The 21,592-nt window shown below is 40.1% G+C and overlaps 1 protein-coding gene across 1 annotated transcript; it reads left to right on the top strand.

The window, feature by feature from the left end:
• Window positions 1-2,051: 2,051 nt before the first annotated feature.
• stox1 (storkhead box 1) lies at window positions 2,052-21,546 on the top strand. Its single transcript, XM_079362197.1, has 4 exons — window positions 2,052-2,602; window positions 17,024-17,176; window positions 17,776-20,371; window positions 21,058-21,546. The coding sequence occupies exons 1-4, from the start codon at window positions 2,269-2,271 to the stop codon at window positions 21,209-21,211; spliced, it is 3,237 nt and encodes a 1,078-aa protein (XP_079218323.1). The 5' UTR covers window positions 2,052-2,268; the 3' UTR covers window positions 21,212-21,546.
• The last annotated feature ends 46 nt before the right edge of the window (window positions 21,547-21,592 follow it).

Raw genomic sequence — 21,592 nt, 5'->3', positions numbered from 1 at the left:
CACAGCGCTAAAAATGTATTGTGTGTTTCTACATGTGTGTAGTACCACACATGATTTATGTACCAGGAGTGGTCACAGATTGTCATCACAAAGCATCGTTTTTGTAGCCAAAGAAATCTGCAAAAACAAGAAACTTTTTTTTTTATAGTCGACATCACTTGTTTTCACATTTTCAAGGTTCAAGAAGCACAGCTTTGAGATTCAAACATCACCTTTACACTGTAAGCAATTGCTTCAAAGGGGTATCGTCATTATTGCCACTATCGTCCCTCGACCGGTTGACATCTTTTGTCCAGATCAAGAGAAATGGATAATATATCGTCAATGTTCAAAAGTTTCAAAAATCATGAACCACAAAATCCCTCAGATTTGTATCGTTTTCAATGTCATGTATCTTTAATCCTACCCCTGCTCTTTGCAAGTTGTCTCTCAAACTCCAATTCTACCCACACTTCTTTAGGACGGACTGCACATAATTCACCCTGTGTGACTGAGGTGATGTATTCTTTTCATGTACAGAGGAAGCGCAATATCCTGTTCCCGCACGGCCTCTAAAACCACACTGAGGCAGTCTGGCCCCCGGCCTCTCAGGGGCCTGAGTGCTCCTGAAACTAAAGCCACGGGACTGAGTCTGAAGCTGTGATATATGAGGTGTGTGTCTGTGCCTCAGACTTCAGCCTGTTACATGTCAGTAAAAGCTGGGACTAATGGGGTCCCTCCTCTGAGGGCACCGGGAGGAATGGTTCTCATTTTAGTGGCAAATGTGCTCCCTGAGGCTCCTACGCTTTTATGGAAAAGACTATTCACTTGTTAAGTTATTGTTGTGAAATCCAATATTTTAAGTTTCTGATTTCCAGGGGACTTCATATTTTCTCACATTAGGTCCATGTATAAAATTAAAACCACAACCTCTGGTGAATATTCATTTTTGGCATGGCAGCTTGAGGAGATGAGTGTGTGCATGATTCTTTCTCAGCTGTATCAAGTTCAATACATGAAATGGAGCAAAAGACTTGTTGAGGGCCCATTTGAGGCTTGCTGCAAAAGCCCCAACCCACTCAAACTCAGCCAGAAATAAATATGTTTACAGTCTGGCTGCAACAAAACTTTGGTACCAATAGCAAATCTCTCAGCACACCTTTTTTAACAACTCTTTTGTTTTGATTTTTGTGAAGGATAACAGTTCTTCAACATAAGGGGTGTGGCTGATTAAATTGACAGGTCTTTGTGTTGTAGATGCGTGTTACTAGGATGTTGACCAAGAACTACTTTGAGACACCATTTCCAACATGGTGACCTTCAACAATGGGCTTCCAAAGTCAGCTCCTGATGGTTGACCTCTCTCAGACTACGTCCATGTTCATAAATGGTCATATAACTTTTTTTAGACTTTAAAAGAAACATATCCTCCCAAACACACACACACACGTTCACATATGTCTAGACCGATGATTTTTTGTGTGTGGTTATTCTTGAGATATTTATGCACTTTTATTTGATTCTCTGACTTGTCGTGCCTGTACGTTTGCTGGTATAGTATAATTCGGTTTGAAGGCTGGTGTTAAGGTTTTTTGTCATGCCTTCTCCCTGGTGGGTTTTCTTTCATAAATAGTTACAAAAAGGGGGGGGGGAGACTAGGTAAAAATTCATATTTAGTCATTAAACAGAAGCTGCTTGCTGTGACTACTTAGTCCACATGCTTCCTTTAAATGTTCATTTGTGTTTCAGGTTCAGTGCATGCAGCAAGTATTTTACAATTTCTCCTTACTCTCCTAATTAAGACCTTTTATTAGGTTTTGTGCGAGATTTTAGCTTTTTTTATTTCAATGTTAAAAAAATACAAATTGATTTCTTTTAATCTAATCAAAGATAAACATTAGCCACACAATCAAATCTAAATATGCTTTATTTACATGCTGTGAATGAAACAACACCTGCAGCGACGTTTCTGCTGGACAGAAGCAACTCACAAATAATCACACGCTGGTGCACAATCAGTGGGAGGTCTACCTGTGTGACCCAGAAGCAGCAGTCTGATGAGCCCTCCTCTCTGCCACCGTCACTGGTTTCCCTGGAAGCCGAGAGAAACCAGTCGGACGTTCTCTTCGCCTCCTGTTCACACGTTACGAGACTCAGAAGCGCACAGGAGGAATGTGCTTGAGAACACATAGTTTGTTCGGATCTTCAGAGGGGAGAAGTGTCTTTTAACAAGTGCAGTTTCAGTCCTGGTATGTTAGATCTCTCTTAGAGACCATACAGGGGTTAGAAATGTCTCACCAGCAGCGGGTTGTCCAGCTCGCTGCCGCCTCGCTCGCCGTGGTCCTTGGTCCGGACGAAGAGAGTTTGCGCAACGGTGGAGGGAAACTTATCGCCAATACTACTACAAGCGGTCAGGAGATTTTTGCGGACTTTAAAGCACAAAACGTGCGCAGTTTCTGGAATAAGAGACTCGTCAAGGCCATAGCAGAAGTATACTTTCAGGGATGGATGGAAAATTTTGTGCTTTTCATTCACGGGAACGCAAACAACCTGGAGGTGCTGAGAGAAGCGTGGATGCGCAGAGCTCTGAGGTCACCAAAAGGATTCATCATCAAAGCTGTCGGTATGTAGCATCAGTCTTGACAATGAACTGTCCGAAATTATTATATAGTATAAGTATGATTAAAACATGTCTTGTAAAACAATTTTCCTGCCCTGTTGAAGTGCAGATAGGTACGAAAGGTAAGGCAGAAAATAAGGCTGCAATTCAAATGAACAAGAGTAGCCTGTCATTGCTGATGCCACAGGAAATAAAATACCGAGAGCTGCACTCTCACGCAAGATATTGTATTTTGGGGAGGGGATGTAGAGTCACAATTGCATTGTTTTACACACTGACACAAATGTGTGAAAGTCATAAACCATGATCAGTTCCCTTGATTTTCACCCTTTGAGACTTCTCTTTTGCTTTTACCCAACAGGTGGAGTATTTTTGGTTTAACAGATTTGGACTCTTATGTTTCTATCAGTCACTTGTTTCCTAAATGTTGCTAAATGATTAAAGTTTTGAAGAGACACCTCTTTGAGTAAAGAGAGGCATTATTTAAAACATAGACATACGCTGAGTGTGTAAATGTTATTTCAGCAGTATGTGGCCATGAGTAAGTCTTGCAGCTCTGTACAACAACCTATCTCTGATTAAATAAAGACCACACATTGCTGCCATGCTTTAGTATAGCAATGTTGCCAGCTTACACATTGTGAAGTGTGTGAAACACACATTTCACACATTTCAGCACCGCATGTTGCTTGCAGCATCAGTTTAATTGGTATTGCTGATATTCATGTATCTCTCGCTATCATTGTCTGGTGCATGTAATAGGATTTCACAACCAGTCAGCCTCCCTTTATTGTCAGTGCTGTGATATGTTTACCAAAGCTTGTTAAAAAAAGGTCTGCACACCATGTAATTACTTCTAATTGCTCTTCACCAACACAGATGTGTTTGAAAGCAAATGCTTAAAGATACAATGAATGGAAACCTTTATGTCTCCTCCTCCTATAGCATGATCTCATGGGCTGTAAATGCATGACAGGCCCACTGCTGGAGTAAATGACAACCAGAGGTTTTATACTTTGTGACAGTATTATTGAGAGGCAGATTATTCACCCATTTTTGGAGAAAGATGCATTATTTGACATTGTAATGGTCACCATCTCCAAAAATAGAAATTGCATTACAGCAGGATGCAAAAGAGTTAGAAGCTGTTATCCTAATGTTTGGACATTAGTTTAGCTGTAGCATATTCCTTTTGGTTGTTGAAACAGTGACCAAGCGACACACACATTGGCTCTGAATTGCCATTTGGTCTAGCTGCCTCAGTTTCAAAGTCGGACTTTCCAATAATTAGTTTCTCTTTGTTCGAGGGTTACTTAGTCTGGATTGCACTTCTTGCACTCTGTTGACATTGTATCGGCATGTCAGCTCGCTCAGATTGAGCGGTGCACAGACAAGTGAAGGGAGGAATGTGATGTGAGGGAAGGGAAGAAGAGACCACACAAGGGGAGATGTGGGAGGGCGAGGAGCGTCAGAGAGCTGGGGGAAGGAGGTCGACGCTAACATGCCAACCTGCTGTGAGACAGTTTCTGACCTGGAGATTCAACTAAGCAAACACATCAACGCTAGCCAGAGGTGGAGTTGAACTTATTACTATCCACTGCATCTACGTGAAGTTGAACACAAACATGAAGAAACAGTTGGATAGAAGTGGCAAGGTCCCACTTTAACAGTATTTAAGAAGAAGAACAGATACATTTGTAAAAAATGCTTAAAGAAGAAATACTGATTTGACTTCTTTACTGGAGTAAAGGTAAAAACAGGCTCTGAAGTGAAAGTGTGAAATAAGATAAAAGCAAAGTATTGATTGTGAAGGAAATCTTTGTGCCATCGATAGAACACAACAGAGTGTCATTTTTAAGTCAAAAATAGAACCTATAATGTTTATAAAAGTTCAAATTATCCGAGGAAAATGTTCACTCTTTGTTTCTGTGCAGACATAACTGAACTGAAGTTTGGGAGATTTTTAGTCTTTGATCATTCTGTCTTGAATTCAAAACACAGAAAAAGTGATTTTATGCAATTTTCTCTTTTTTTTGTGAATTTCCTTTTGATATATTAATGTTTCATCTGTTGTGTGTGATATGTGTAAATACACAGGGGTTCCAGGGGTTGGACAGCAGGGGCCTCAGTCAACATTGAAAACTGTTTGGCCACACAACATGGATTAATATTTACATCCTCTTTTGCGTCCTTTAAGAATTGAGCTCTAAAGATTTACATTTCATCATTCTGTTAATTCAATGTAATGGGTAAAGTAGAAATGACTAGAGGAGATATACATGATAAATAAATGCTATTTATTCTTGTGTGTGAGTACACATACAGTATGTATTGTCACCCCTGCATAGATCATTGCTGCAGTTGGAGGTAAGACAGCTGGGCTCTGACCCTGAATACACACCTAGGAATCATCTTTTTCTTCTAACACTTCTTAGCAAAGTGTGTTTTTCACTACTTTTAACCTCTGCAGTTGAATGCGTGGCAGGAGAGGATCAGTCATTGTGTTTGAGCTTCACACCAGAAACTTGTAAGCAAACACATTTGTGTGTGGACTTGTCACCTCCTTCACAAACCTTCCACCTCACATCCCAGCAATTTGTATGGAAATCAGCGTTGGTAGGCTGTCAGAAACTGCTTTACTGCCTTCTCACTGAGAATCGGTCAGCAGTGAATCACTGAGTGACTGCCTGCCGACCACCGCCGCTTTTCTGTTACCCAGGATTAATGTCCCTCCAGTTTCATAGCCAGCGAGGGAGTGTGGAAGTCAGACCCCTGGATTGATATCCGGCACGGACTCGGAGGCCTTGACATTGTCCTGATATAAATATGTCAGCTAGAATACAGAAATGTTATGAGTTATGGGCTACAGTGAATTTCGAACAGCCCTATTTCCTTTCTCCAGGTCAGACCAAGGTTGAGATGTGACTTTACTAGCAAGAGTTTGATGGAAGGTTAAGAAACAGGTTTAAAAGATCAGCTTAAAGTTCCCAGATGTGGTTTAAATTAGTGCTGTAAATTGGAGATAAAGATTGTAAACTTAGGTTTTGTGCTTGTTCCTGTTTGAGTTTGACTGATTATCAGTGCCTGAGGGAAGACAGACTTTCCTGTCAGTCCCCTCTGAGATTCCTCTATAGGCAGAATAGAAAAAGGAGGTGTTTGGGAGATGAGGAGGATTAATAGAGGATTGAGATGGTGGTGAGATTAGGCAGAATTTGACAGACAGGGTGAGGAGTTAGCATGAACAGAAGGTGTTGTTATCCTTGTGGGAATGGGCCCTGCTGGTACCGAGGTTGACCTTTCCACTTCAACTCGTGAATGTCTGCAGGGTGTTTCTCAATCTCTGAAATTATCTCGTCACCCCCCCCCCTTTTCTATTATTGTTGTTTTTGAAGCTACACCGAAGTTCAACTGCAAAATAGTCTAATTCATGAAAAGTACAAGTAGAAAGGACATTTTTGTTGAAAACGGAAATATTCAGCATGACTGCATTCATACTGTACCCTGAATAGTCCTGATAATCAGACACAGATATTGTTTAGAGCAGGGGTTCTCAACTGGTGGGTCACAGAGCTGTTTTCAGTTAGTCTTGAAAGTGTGCTTGGAAAAAATGGTGTCAAAAAGGACATGTTTGTTCTTTCCCCATCTCTTTGTTATTTCAGGTTATGTACCATCTGAAGTCCAAACTGCATGTTTTCATTATATACATTGGATTGTTTGAAAAACATTTGAAATTTGAGTTGCACGTTTTCATAATGGAGTTCCAGATATGGTATTTTGTAAAATCTTGCAGGTGCCAGGCTGGTTTCCCCTTAGAAAAAGCCAATCTAAGTCAGTATTTTGTTGGCTTTAGTTCCACAGTTGTCATCTAGCTTTAAAGGCAGTTAAAAGCATTTCTAAATAGCCTAGTTTGAAAGTCTAAATTCTTACTGACAGTATCGAAGCTAACCAGGCTGTCCTGTTGAAACCAGAGGCTTCATAACAACTGTTAGCAGGTCCTGAATTATTTAGTCCCTGCAGCAAGATGAGCATGGATCTAAGAGCTGAAACATTTATATGGAGTTAGCCAGTGGTGTAATGAGGCGTTCTGTTTCCTCCATACAATCAACCTCTGTAAACTATCCTCTTGGACATGGACATAAATGAGTCCTCTGGACAGACTTCTTACTTTCCCCTTGAAAAAAACTTTTCGACCATTGAAGGACATTGCAGGTCTGGAGAGCTAGAGCTAGCTGTGCTGTGCTGTACTATTTAAGCCATATTTTCTTTTTCAACGGTATGTTTCATTTAACTCGCCATACCATCTATGTGAGGCATTCCTGAAATGCTTCATTTACTCTTGAGATCATTTCCTGACTTTGCTGGCTCAGAGAGCCTCATTTCTACTCCTGACTTCTCACTTGAAAGTGTCCCAGTTTCACACTGGGGTGTCTGCTTTCATGAGGGTGTTTTGTCAAAGTCTCAAAGCGCTTCTCTAATGGTCATAACTCTTCCAGATGTTGGCTTATTAACCATGACACCCCCTTGCAGGGCCCTACCAGGTTTAAATGGCCCACCCTGTCCTAACTAAGCAGCACAGGTCAAAGGTTACAACCTTTCTTCCTAACAAGCTACGTTGAGGTCACACAGCTTTAGAGTGCTTGTTAGCAAACACACAGAAAAAACATGCTATAATACAGTATCCAGGTGTTTTTCACAAACAGATGTTTAACTTCTGTTTGAAGTATAGATAGAGATTACCAAAATTATTCTAATCATCTTCCACATAAATTATATTCCCTATAATGTAAAATCTGTGTTATTGGACAGTATTTAATATATTGAAGTGGTTGTTGTCTTTTACTACTGAATTATCGGAATGGCAAAACGTAGATGTTTTTACAATGACTACATGAGTCTAATTAGATTAAAACTGTCTCAATTACCAAATCCATTATTTAAATGATTCCCTTTATATAACTTAAAGTTTACCATTGCATTATTTTATTCACTTGTGCTCAGATTATGTAAAGCGTTTACACATTTCTGTTCATACATAATTTGTTACTTTTCTTAGTTATGAGATTTAATTTAGCTTACAGCTTTATCTACTGTTTAACATTAATTTAGCTGATCTTTATTCTTCACGTTCATTGTTTTATACGGTTATTTAAACATTGTATTCAGTAGTTTAGACTTCTCTATTAGATTACAACTTTAAGCTAAAAAAAACCCCATCTCAACGCATTATTGGCTAACCATTTAAATTTTCTTCTAATGCGTTTTGTATTTTATTTCTGGCTAAACAGATAAATGAACAAACCCTTCAGGCGCACAGTTGTTTGGGATCAGCTGGGCCCCTCTCTTCGCTCATGGGTAACTGATCTCATACAATATTGTTTAAAGATCACTCTCCAGCTCCCTTGGCACTAATTTAACAACATCAGTATAAAAACATTAAGCTGTCAAACAAAATATACTCTGTAGTTTTCCAGACTGAAAATGATGAAGAGTCTGGATTTTGACAGCGGTTAGTGCGATCTTGTTCTTGTAAAAACAGAGGAGGACCAAACACCAAATAAAAAAATCTATGTGCTGGGACTAAACAGTGTGGGTGTTCTTTTGATAGATGTGTTTGATCAAAGCATATTAATGTATTCATGCTAAATAAACAGTTGACTGAAGATTAATTGAATTGTAACATGAAAGGATTTGACTTTATATAGTTGAAGAAAATCACCTTACTTGAAGTTTGAAATTGCTTTTCAAAGTGCATTGTTGTTAAGTCAATCAAATCTGCAGTTTCATTAAACAAGCAATGCTCCTTTTTATCTGTTACAGACCAGTGCCAAGGGTGTGTCCTTGAATTTAGAATGTATTACTATATCCACTTGTAAAAATGTTTTAATAGGCCTATATGGTTGAGAAATGAGAAACCTTGACCTCTGTTTTCAGACATCCCTCCACAGTGTCTGTATGTGTGCATGCCACTCGGCACATCATTTGTTTGCCACATCCTTTTCCATTGAGCAGGAAGCTCACCCCTGGTGCACATCAGGCATGTTGGCTTTTTTATCGACCCAAATATTGGGCTCACCCGTAGCGTTGGAGTGGAGCGTTGCCAACAATAACAGTTGAGGAGTTTCCTCTATATCCATCAGCTTATACACCCTGTCAGCAGCTGCTTGGGTTTCCCTCGTGGGACTTATATTCATTCACTCTTTGGACAGATGAATGGGTTGACACAAAGAGAAGTTATATTACATTAAATTTGGTATTACTATTACTCTTCCCTTTCCTGGCAGGATGTTTTCTTTGCTTCATTTAGCAGTGATAAATGCAACGGTATGCCAACATTGATTCTGCAATAGCAGACTGCTGTGTTATTGTTGTAGTTTAAAAGTGAAAGATGCTTTCAAGGACCAACACTGAGCTTTGTGCTGACCAGTTAGGGTGCATTAAAATGTAATTGATCTTATGGCTGACACTGGACAGAAGCTCTCTTCTAAATACTAGGAAAACAACTGCAGGAATCCACTGTAGCTTGAGCTGTTTAACAAGAGGAAATGGGTTTCATCTGCCAGCAGTGACTGCCATCACGCTTGATTAGGCGGTGTGGATCTGCAAGAAACCCACTAAGATTGTGAGCATATGTTTTGGTTATGAGGTGTCAGTGGGGAAAAGCTATAGGAAGGTGAAAATATCTAAATCTTTGAAATATAACAAAACTGTGGAAACTAGAAGCTCAAGCTTATGAGCTTCGCATGATGTGCAAGATTAACATGTAAAAGCACTTTTAAGTTCTATCGTCTCTTAAACAGTGAAAACAAAAGAAGTTTATTGATGTTTAAACTTACTGTGAACATGACTGTGCCAAGCATTAAACCTTGTGGAACACCTCATGTTTTATACATATACTTTAATAAAAATGTTTTCCTATAAAACCTATTGTTGTCTCTCTAAACAAACATTAAGACAATAATTAAGATGATGCGAAAGGTTTAAAATACCTTGTATACATAAAAGGGATTCTTACAGAAGTGAGGAAACATATGTGCAAGTTAACAAAGGAAAAGTATTTTTTAATGATTGGGACCAACCAGGCGTCTGGCAGGCTGTGGGTAATGTTCAGGTTCAAGAAAGCAGATGAGAGACGGTAATGTTGGGGTTTGCCCTGTTAATTCTGAAGAGGTATGAGGTAAAGAGATGAGAAAATAAAGTGTTGTGTTTGCACTACAATGTGTTGGTATCAAGTGACACTTTGGGCTTTAAAGTAAAGGGCTTTCTACCTGGCCGGGCATATTTCCTATTTCATGATAACAGGGTTTTTGCACATTGCTTCAGTACCAGGTCTTTTGTTTGTGGCTGTATGAGGTTGACCACAATTCAGATTGTTTTTCCTGTGAATCACATGGTAAAAAAACACAATTTAATGACATAGCAGCTGCAGGGATTTGTGGCCAATATCTGTGGTTACTGCAAAGAAGTTTTTCGCTCCCTTAAAGCGTTTTTGAGGCTCTTAGTCACAGCCTATTTATACTTTCTTGCCAACATATGTTAAATGTCAAAGGGTTGGTTATGGCCAAATGAGTCCCAAGGCTATAGCTGGATCACAGATACCCATATTACTCGTCTACTGCTGTTTTTTCTTTAGCTTTAGCTTTGTATTGCATGTGGCAGGTTGTTACCACAGTAAAGGTTTCTATGGTGATAAGAGTCAACACAAGAGTCTCTGTGTTTCATTGCTCAAAGTTTTTAGCTGAATCCTCTTTGGTTGTTTTCACTTAATGCCTTATTGTTCATGGTTAGATGTAGCATTCAAAAAGTCTAAATTTATGACTTGATGCACATTTTTTTTATAGTTTATCCGAGTCAGAATTGCAAAGAGGGCACAGTCCAGAATTCCTCCAACTGTGCTTAATATTTAAACCCAAGCACTTTGAGACACTGAACTGTTAATGGGTCTGATTAAATATTTACCTAATACCTTCAGATTTGTGCAGTTTTATTGTTGTGAACCAATCAACAAGCTGTAAACTAATTGGTGGCTCGAGACGAGTTTCCCCATTTTATTGCTTATTGACGTTTTTAACAGCTTTGATACATGTTGGAGACACGTTCAAACTTTGCATAGATTGGTCCTGTTTTTTAATATGTATGTATTAAATTTAAACACAAAGCTGAATGTCTATAGCTAGAGTTTGTCTTGTTGTGAGTTTAGGAACAGGAAAGCGGCGTGTTGTTGTTGTTAGACTGGGCGAGGTTTGGTTGTTGGGACACTCGGCCTGTGATTGCGCTCTGAAGGGATCTTTTCACAGTTTATTGGGCCATATAACTGCAACGCCCACCTCTGCACGTCTGTGTGTTGTATGGGGGTGAAAAACTTGTAAAGCTCTTTTATAAAGGCTGATGGGCACACACACAAACACAAGAAGGGAAAGGCGGGGTCTTTCATGCCTGTTAGATCCAATAACAAAGGGACGTGGTTGTGGGACTCTGAGGGGTTTGTGACATAAGTTCCAGTCAGCATCTCCTCCCATTACACTAAATCTAACTGTATGAATGTTTGACATTGTCTCCACAGAGATTTCACTCAGATCTTTTACAGTCAGCCTTTAGATCTGCTAAGCATGTTCGTCACAGGGTCTCAGTAGATGGTAGACAGGAGGAGGGGGGGGGGTTTCAATTTGGGCAGTACTCAAGTTTATGTTGAATGCCACACAGTGTGTCCTTAACCAGGGAGAGAGAATATTAGCCTGTTTGCTTACTGGAGCCTATAAGATTAGACGATACCAGGATGTGATAAGATGGTGTGTGTCTTTGTGTTTCAGAGGGGCCCCGGATGGGGGGATTGAGACAACAAGCATGATGTTTCAGTTAGATTTTACCTACGATAGACAGAAAGTGAACGGCCATGGACTAGATTCAGTCACATGTTGTGCAACCTTTTCGTCTCTCCAGTGTTGACATTGATTTTACGGAAATCCTGTAAAAACTTGTAGATATATGATGTTTACATATTAAAGAACAATCCACCAATTGTGAGCAGAAGGATCGCTCCAATTTCTCTCCTGGTTGGTTTACAACAAGCTGTGTTTAACTGACATGCTACCATCAACATGCAAACATACAATTTAAGAAAATGGAAGTCGTTTATTTATACATGCTTGAACATTAACCACATATAATTTCGAGTGTGATTTTAGCAGGAAACAGAAGTAGAGCTGACCGTGATGAGATTATCATTAAATTTGCAGGTATTTGATTCCGCTGTTTGTTTGAAAATGCTTCAGTGAAATTATGGTTCTTCTGACAGCTGATTGAAAGATCAGGAAATAATTCTGGGCTTTGCATTGCCGCATGTCTCAAATGTTTGTTATTTTAAATAGCTTGAATGTCAGATTGCAGAACTAATCATTGAAAGGATTTTTCCTTTTTGGTTGAGTGAGATAATTACAACATCGTATGACATTCAGAATAAAAACTTTACTTTCAATCTGCAGTTGATGGAAGTTCTACAGTATATATACTGTATAGTATGTAAGCAAGACTTTTTTCAAGAGACTGGAGGTAATGCAATCACTTGTGAAATTGGACTCATGTGGCACTGAGAGCAGCTAACGACACAGCCATGTGAATACATGTGGCATTGATCAGCGTCTGCTGCCAAAAAGATCTCAGTGGGAATAGAGAGGGAAGGTCTGTGTCTGTCGTCTCAACAATCTGAGCACTCAGCTTTCGGGATTTTTCTTTTTTAAGCTCCAGGCTGATTTTTTTTTTCTTAAATTTTCAGTTAATGACTTGAGATCAAATGCATGTTTTTAGTTCTGTGTAGAGCAGAAAGTATGGTTTTTCAATTTACTTCAAAGGTAATAAAAATTAAATTTCAATTTTCTCTTTTATGCCAAACTGGGAATGGTTCACCTTACACTTCACAGTAGAAGTACTTACAAGTGGTTAGTTTTGAGGCCATGGTGTCTTGCATTAACAAAATCCAAATCTAGACCTTAACCTAATCCAAAATGTTTATTTTGTACACTCCTCTCAATGTTTCTGTCTAACTTCAGTTATGAATATTGCACTTCGATCATGTTTGAGGCAAACCAGGAGCAATCTGTGTAGAGTTGGCTTATGTAACAGCTTTTAACTCCTGGTATGAATCTAACTCCAAAAACATTGGTTCATACATTTCCAAAAAAAAGACCAATATCCGAACCCATTCGCCAACAAGTGAAGACAAAATAAGCTCTAAGAGCAATATGTAATAGTAACATAACACACACTGATAGATTAAGACTCGACTGGCCTCATAAACTTCCTCATTTTAAACTCCAAACGTGAGCACCCAGTTGATAAGTCATTCTTTTTCATATAAATGTATATGTCCTCTGAAAGCCCAAGCAGAGGCAATCCCAGGTGATATCAGTTCTACAAATCATTTAACAGACTATCCATAGGAAAGAGATCATTGTGACTTCATACGGGATATTTTCTTTGCCTATAAAAATCCCCTCTAGAGCCTATAAAAGACATTTTGTCTTTCCTGTCAGAAAATGGCCAATCTCTTTATTTTGAACCACCTCATTTCTCTTCAACAAGCCTCGTTCCCTGTTCGTTTTCCTCCCTCTTCCTAGTTGCACAGGGTTTGGCTGCCATGGCACCCAGCACGGTATTCATTCAGTGTATGACAATGAGAGTAAAGTCTGTGGCCTGGTCTTATATTACATGAACACAGAGGTCTGTTTTCCCCTCAAGAGTAGACGGTTACAACAGTGAACTCCCCTGACTGTCACGCCTGCCTATGTTAGACTCAATAAACACCAATGCTCTTTCATTTAATCTTTTTTCCCACAGATAAACTTCTCTAGCTATTTTTTTGTCTCTGTTGGAAGTTTTACTCAGTATTGCTCTGAGACTGTAAGACTGTTTTTTGGTTGTGCATTTCTGTTTTTAAACTTCCTTTAGAGTATAACTCCTGCTAGCAGGTGTCCAACAGGAAATCCTGCTTTCAAACAGGACATTGATAACACTTGAGCTGTCTCTCTCTCTCTCTCTCTTTCCCGGGTTCAATTTAAAAAAGGTACTTTTCCCCCTAATAAGTTCATTGATGAAGTCGTACATTTTGTGCTTTCCATTCTCTGACCCCTTTATATTCTTTGCTTGCCTTTTCCCTGTTTACAGAAGTATTAAGTGGTTAAGTATTTAGACGACCAGCCGGACATTCCTATAGGAAGTTGACAACAATGAGGAGTTAAGTCAGCAGCACTAATTCACTGCCCAGGGAGACTTGTATTGAGGTATCCGCTCTGAGGTTTAGTCAGATTAACGTCTTCTGTCTGAGTTGAGGCGAAGCAGATGGGTTTTCTTTACAATCCCACCATGTGTCATGGGATCAGTTTTAGAGAGAAAGACCCCTCTCTGTGAGAATTACAAGCCTTAAGTGAGCTCACTGTGCTGATAATTGTGTGTTTTTTAACCTACTTTACTCGATATATGAGGATGAAATATTTTCTGGTTAAAGTTCTCCATTTGTCTTCTGAAGGACACATCAGATTACATAATTTACATAAGCAAAACTACATTTCTGTTGGGCAGTGGGCCCATCAGAGAATAAACCTTCATAGAGGCAAATAAGGTGGTGAACAAACACATCTGGAATTGTCTTCTGCCCAATCCATCACTGCAGATTGTTTTTTATTGGGCAAATACAAAATGTTTTTTGTAAATGTTTTGGTGAAAACTTACGTTTTTTTTATTACCATTAAGATGGTTTCACCTGTGAAAAAATTACAATAAATATGCAAATTCTCTCTGATTGAGGGCAGGAAGGCATCAAATAGGTGTAGCTGTTTTTTTCCAAACTTGCACTCCTGAAAGTTTCTAGAAAATGTTTGGACAGCCTGCCTGTGAATCTTCCTGAGTTTTTTCTTTACACGTCCTTCAGAGTATGAAGTTTTCCCTATAAGAGGGGAGGTGGGGGTCAAAGGAGCCAAGACATGACATAAAAAAGAGCAAGGAATTAAAGGATGGTGGATGAAGGTACAGCATCTGACGGACACTTCAGACGCTTTGTGTAACTACATATATTCTCAATATCAATAATGAATTTAAACATACAGGCTAGTAGCAATAGACTGAAAAAACTTCACACAAGCACAAACATCACAGTGGTCATTTGATATAAACATCATCATCCCTCCAACAGCTTGCACTGATCATCTGTGAATATTTTCTGCAGGGTTGGCTCAGACTGAATTCATTAGTAGGGACCATCGAGAAAAAATCTGGGTAAAGTTGTGAAAAACGTAAATGATTGTGTTCACACGTGCAGCTCACCTCAAATGTTTTTTGGAAATGTTCATGGTTTTTTCTGAAAATGGGTTTAGCTTTACACTCCCACCGTGTGTTTGAAAACAGCTTTGGTCAACCAACTGTTTGACACCTACAAGCATCAATTATACTGGTAAAAAATACGAACACATAGAATTAAAGTCTTTATTCCGCTCAGCTAAACATGCATCTGCTTAAATCCTTTTAGTTTATTTCAACTAGACTGAACCTTTTTAATCCCTCCTCTGATGATGTTGACCCCTATTATAATGGTTTTACACTCACATTGGCTGCTTTATGTCAGTCCTATCCGAACAAACTGTCTGTGGGTCTTCATTGGTCGTATTAATGTTGAGCAGCAAAAAAAAGAGTCTGTTCACACATTTCTTGTCAAACTAAAATTATTAGTGGGCATGCCCTGATTGATTGTGTGTGTGTGTTTTCTGTCATGCTTTACCACAGCATATATTTGATTTGTTGTTTATTTTACCTTCCTCAGACATAAGTGGCTGAAGTGTGAGAGTTGTAAATGTTTAGTTTACACCAAGTGAGAGCTGGGCAGTGTTTTCATTGAATATCCTGAGACTGAAGGGGGAATCACTCACAGTCACACACAGACGTTGTGTTGCAAAGTCTGAATTTTTCTCATTTACACAAGTGTTGTCAAAAAATAGAAAAATATCTCAGTCCAAAAGGCTTGCACAAAAGCCCTAAGATTGTGTGAGATTAATAAAAATGCAGATAGGTCTTATTGTGTTGGATCAGAGTTGTATCTGTTACCTGTTCTTCTACATAAATCAGGTGTAGCTGATTAACTAAAACTAATTTTCCAGTCCTGTGACTAAGGACATGTTCAGGCTCTTGAAGGCTTTCTTCATATAAAGGCAGTTTGTGTTAAGTTAACTGGTGCTAATCATTCACCAGCACTAAGATCTAGTTTGTTTTGGGGCCTTTTCGAAGCTCAGTTTTCTTTAGTAAAAAGGATTTTGGGGCTCTTTATGAGTATTTTGTTGAGGGAAAAAAAAGCAGATATATGGACCCTAATGTTCATGTTTTTGATCATAATGTAATTTGTACAATAAGTAACCTTTTATAAAAGCTGCAGAGGCAAACATTTCTCTGTTGTCATTTTACTTTATTGCTGAGGGGTTTGTCATGATTTCTTGGCGATCCCTCTACTGTAATGCAGAGAAACAAAACCGCGATCCACGTTCTTACTGCAACCAAAACCACAACAAAGCTATGCCTTACCCAAACCATTTATAATGCCAAAACATACATAGACGTTTGAACTCAACCCTGTTTATTATACCAGGGAGGAGGGACAAGCATTATTATGCCTAAATACATTTTCCTGTTTTGCAGACAAGCACAACCTTCACTGCCCACAAAGACCCTGATCAGATTGATACCAAATAATGAAATACAACTGTGTCATGTCTTGATTGCCTGTCCTATTCATGGTGCTTTTTTATGATCACTCCTGTCCTTGTTTTCATTCACTATTCTGGAAAACTCTGTTCGCCTCAACGTAACCGCTGCATGTTTCTTTAATTCCATTTCTCCAAATGTGAAACTCTATTGGTGGTTTTTGATTCTGAAATGTCTGGTAAGCTTTAAAGCTTTATAGCCTTGTGGTTTGTGTCTAATAGGGTCTCTCGGTTTGTTTGTGTGTTTATTAACATCAATTAAGGCTATTTTTTCCAAACTCTCTCTGTCTTTTTTCTGGGTCTCTCTCACTTTCAGTAACATGTTTGTCTTAGGGCACCTCCTAGACATTCGGGGCCGTGTGATACGTGGGGCAGGACATCTGATCTGCCCAGCAGGCGGACCTGTGGTCATTTCTGTGGGAGTAATGGAATTCTGCGGTCTATCCCAATACAGATGGAATTTTCAAAGGCAGCCAGGCATGGTTCATATAACTCGCATAAATAGACCACCTCTGCCATGATTTAGAAAGTGGTCTGGAGAGGAATGTCAACTTCAGTACTTGAGGTTGTTTTCTCTGGCAGCAAAAGCCAGAGAGAGACCTCTCTAACCCAGGTGTGTTTGTATGCGCTGCAGCAGGCCCACCTGTTTTCAACCAGTAATCTGTTTGTGTGTGTCTGTGTGTTTCAGGTGATCTGTCACCAGTGCAGATGTCTGCTGTCCCACAGTCCCAGTTCATTCCCTTGTCTGAGGTGTTGTGCTCCGTCATCTCAGATATGAACTCATCTCAAATCATCGTCAACCAGGAAGCACTTATTAATTACATGAGCAAAGCCCATCCAGGTAATCTATAATACATTGCCTCTGGATATGTTGTCTATTCAATATGTATGTAATCAAAGTTTAAGACCTTGTGTGCCTGTGTAGATATTCTTAAAATCATTTTACAACAAAAGTGAAACGCTGGCTCAAAGCGAAGCAGAGCTGTACCCATTTCTGTTTAATCTTAAATTTCTAAATTACATGACTTTACACAATATTTGTATTTTCATATTGTGGTATATATGTATTTTAATGTATAATCACAATCTTGTGTGGCTTAATGTTGTTGAATATTATTGTGTTATTGAAGGATCAAGAGTTTGAAATCAGCAATAGCTACAAACTCTCTGTGCAGCACACTGGCTTCATGTTTTTTTGAAACTATGTTAAATTGCATTAATGGGCTACATTTTGGCATACTATTTCGGCCGCACACTTTGAGGAACATAGTCTCTGTACAGGGATGTGTTTTCCTGTCTTTTTTGCGTGGCTAAGCTTCAGTTCTGACCTCTGTAGCTTCATGTATTACTGTCCTCAACCCTTTTATCTTACTTCGTCATAAACAGATACTCATTGTCCTCTTTCTAAATAGTAGAACATGTGCTCTTTTTATGTCTTAGGGATAACCATTCCCACTCAGGACATCCTCTACAATGCTCTTGGCACACTCATAAAGGAGCGCAAAATCTACCATACAGGTGAGGGATACTTCATCGTCACACCTCAGACCTATTTCATTACCAACAACATGGTCAGAGAGAAAAGCTGGTGGACTGGTTCAGCAGAAGACCCCCCCTCACCTCCTCCCATTACTTACCTATTGAGTAATGACGCTTGTGGGGAAAGCACTCAAACGCCACCAGTGGCACACTGCAAGTCTTGCAGCTGCTTCAGTCCTCTCCAAACATCCTCTAATATTACCTCCACCACTTTAACAGCTACCATCCCACCCTCTACTGTCCCAGACCAGCATTCTGTCTCCATTTCCGTTAGTGAATGCACTGGCAAGAGCTTAAAGTGGCCAAGGCCTTTAGATCACAAACCCACAGTGCAACATCAGTCCACCTCTACAGCTGCAGATTGTCAGGCAAGTGAGATCAGCAAAACTACAGCCACTACTAATGCCACTGGCCGCAAAGAAAAGGACAACAAACCAGGTAGGAAGTTTGGCCTTAGTTTGTTTCGTAGGAATGGAGGTAAAAAAGAGAAGCCAAAGAAGGAGTATGCATCATTTTCAGGCCAGTTTCCTCCAGAAGAGTGGCCAGTGCGGGACGAAGACGACCTCAACAACTTACCCCGTGATCTGGAACATGCCATCATCAAACGGATCAACCCTGAACTGACTGTGGACAACCTGACACGCCACACGGTCTTAATGAAGAAGCTGGAGGAGAGGAAAGAGAGAGTGATAGACAGAGTGATAGACAGGGCCCTGGAAAAGGACGATAAGGGAGTTGACAAGGGAATGTCTACTGAGATCCTAACCTTTTCCAAACCAAGGCATCATCACTCGTCTAAGGCAGGAGCAGGGAGAAGATCTGCTCAGAAGGCCTCTCGAAGGAGGAGGGCCCATTCCTCCAAAGAGAAGCAGCGGGAAAGGGAGAAGGAGAGGATTAAGAGTAAGGCCCCTATATGTGTAGATGATTATCCGGAAGGGGAGGATTTGATACCATCTCGACTCAGAGTGGAAATCCCTGCTGACGAACCAGATCAAGTGGAAGAAGGTGGAGCTGTTGAGGAAAAATCTCTGTACAAGAGACGTATCGACAACCCTTTTCAGACAAATGCAATAAAAGAAGCTGACCCCACTACACCTTCCAACATCAACAAAGAGAACAGAAGACGAGAAATGAAAGAGGGAAAGTCTTCAGGGCCAGGTAGGAAGGAACGAACCAGTCACCGCTCCAAATCGTGGGATCCGCATCGAGCCAAAGTGATCCCAGCAGAAGGTGAGAATACAGGAAAGTCCCATACATCTGAGGACAGATATAACTCTGTCCATGAGAGGGACCTTACAGTTGATCATCTGAGCCAAGCAGGCATGAAGATAAGCAGAGAACTGCCACTGGACTACAGCTCAGCCTATCCACAAAGCAGTACGCTCCGGATAGACGACAAGGTTCGACATCAGAGGGAAGGGAAGGAGAGCTGGGAGAAAGACATTTTTTTTCCGGAGGTTGAGTCCATCGCAGTACCAAACCAAGACAAAACCATAGATGATTGTCTTTCCAATATCCAACAGTACTCCAATACTAATGTCAACCGCCCTGCCAATCCCCATGAGCAAGTCATCAATCACTCATACGACCCAAGTCCGCCCTGGCCACAGCCTTCTTTACAGCGTAAACATTCCCTCAGACTCTCAAACCCTCAAAGAAATGAGGTTCAAGTATGTGACAAACTGGAAAGGACTGTGAGCAAAGGAGAAAGGATGGAACTGATAGCTGATAGAACTCATTCTGTAACGGACAGTAACGGCTTCATAGAAGACGACTTCAGACTCTATCAGAGAGCAGAGGAGGGGGAGGATGAAGACGCCTGCAGCTCCTTGTGTCTGAATGAGGAGGAGATAATTGATGGGAATGTGTACCAAACAAGATTAGGGGACTTTTGTGACCACCAGTTGTTTTACCATAGTCATGAATCGGATTTGAAGTATCAGGGAAACAACAGTCACTATTACAATTCTGACTTGCACCAACCACAAGTTGCCTTGATAAAGGATGCAAGAGACAACACTTTTAAAGAAACTAAGAGGGAAGCTTCACTCAGCCCGATCAGACCTGGAGAGACCAGCTTGAGAGTCCACCATCATCATCAGAGGACAAGGTCACCAGGGGCGCAAAGTAGTTCTATCCCCAGGCAGGTAATATTGACCCATGGGGACACAGGACATGAGGTCAGCCTTGATTTGGATTGTCCCGAACCATCTGAAGTTGCAGACAGTAGCATCTTCGATTACTGCCAAGCTAGTGAGGTAGAGTCAGACACAGAAACTGTCCGTAAGTCAGCCGACGAGGGCGACGGGGAATCAGCTCAGTGGATGGCTGATGTGGAGGAAGTGCAGAATGATAAGTTCAACCAGACAGAAGGTCCTCAGACCCATAGAGCTGTTCTGAGCATGCCCGGTGGAGCCAGAGGGACAGATACTGGGGAAGTGGTGGAAATGGGAGAGAACCAGAGTATCACAGGGGACAGTGGTATCGACTCCCCTCGGTGAGTGCCTCTCCTTTATAGCTGTTCACATTAAGTGTTATTAGATACCTTGTATTGTGTTTCCATTTCATTATAGGGCACTTTGAGAGAAGGGACATCTACAAAGCCATGATAGTTACTGAAAGTCAGAGAGCTTATATAGACTTATTAAAGAAAAACATTTTTTTGTTAAAAGGAAAAAAAAATCACAACCAATAAAGGAGACACTCCTAGTGTGTTATCAAAGATACACATTTTCTTTAACCTGGTGATTTCACTCCTTAGGCTCGCTCTAGTTTGACCTCTTACACTAGACTCGATCCTTCTGCATTCTAGAAGAGACAGGCAAAATAAACACTACACTTTGGTTAGTTAACCTCTAGGTTATTTGCCCGTGGTTGGCCTTCCTCCCAATTTCAGTTTTTTCCTTTAAAGGCAAGCTGAGCAAACACCTTGCGACCAATTACAGCATCCAGTATTTGGACAGAAGGGAGTCATTTCTATAATTATGTATAATTGCTGAGCAGCACTTAAACTCTCATATTGTAATCAAAGAGGCAGAAAAGACTCTTTTTCTGACACTGAACTCGCTCTGCTCCTACGTTATCGGAGGACAGATGGTGTTCATGAAAACGTCATCCTTTACAAACTACATGGAATACTTACAGATTTAATCAACCTCATGTACTCCTCTTTCTGCTTTACAGGACCCGTGTCAGTCTGGCCTCCAGCAACACTGTCATTCTGGAGGGTCTCAAGAGGAGAGGCTTTCTACAAAACCTGGAGAAACTGCACGCAAAGAGCAGCACCATTCGGCCACAGAGCTCCCTGCTACAACTGACTCCGGTCATGAATGTATAGCAGTCATTTCTTTAGTATGTATAAGGCCAAAGACACGAGATAGAATATTTGGTTCTATGCTCGGTCAGAAACATATTAAACATGTTTATGTGACTACAATTAGTATTTGTACAGGTGTAAAGTGTATATAACTTCTTTCTGTAAATAATTTTAGATATGTTGACTTTTTTTTCATTCAATGAATGTTCTGTTAATTGCATGTATTTTCATTGAATATGATAATGTACAGTTATCTTTCTTTAAATGACTTATTGGTTATACATTAATACAGGCATCAAAATCTCATTGCATAACTTTTTGACTCTAAGTAGAAATGATCAAATAAAATTGTGTATGTCCACCCACGTTTTTCCAAATATTGCACTTTTTTTAACCTGATGT

Source organism: Symphodus melops (assembly GCF_947650265.1).
Source record: "Symphodus melops genome assembly, chromosome: 15".
Lineage (NCBI taxonomy): Eukaryota > Metazoa > Chordata > Actinopteri > Labriformes > Labridae > Symphodus > Symphodus melops.
Note: the sequence above shows the minus strand (reverse complement) of the source record. Positions and strands in the feature narration are given on the sequence as shown.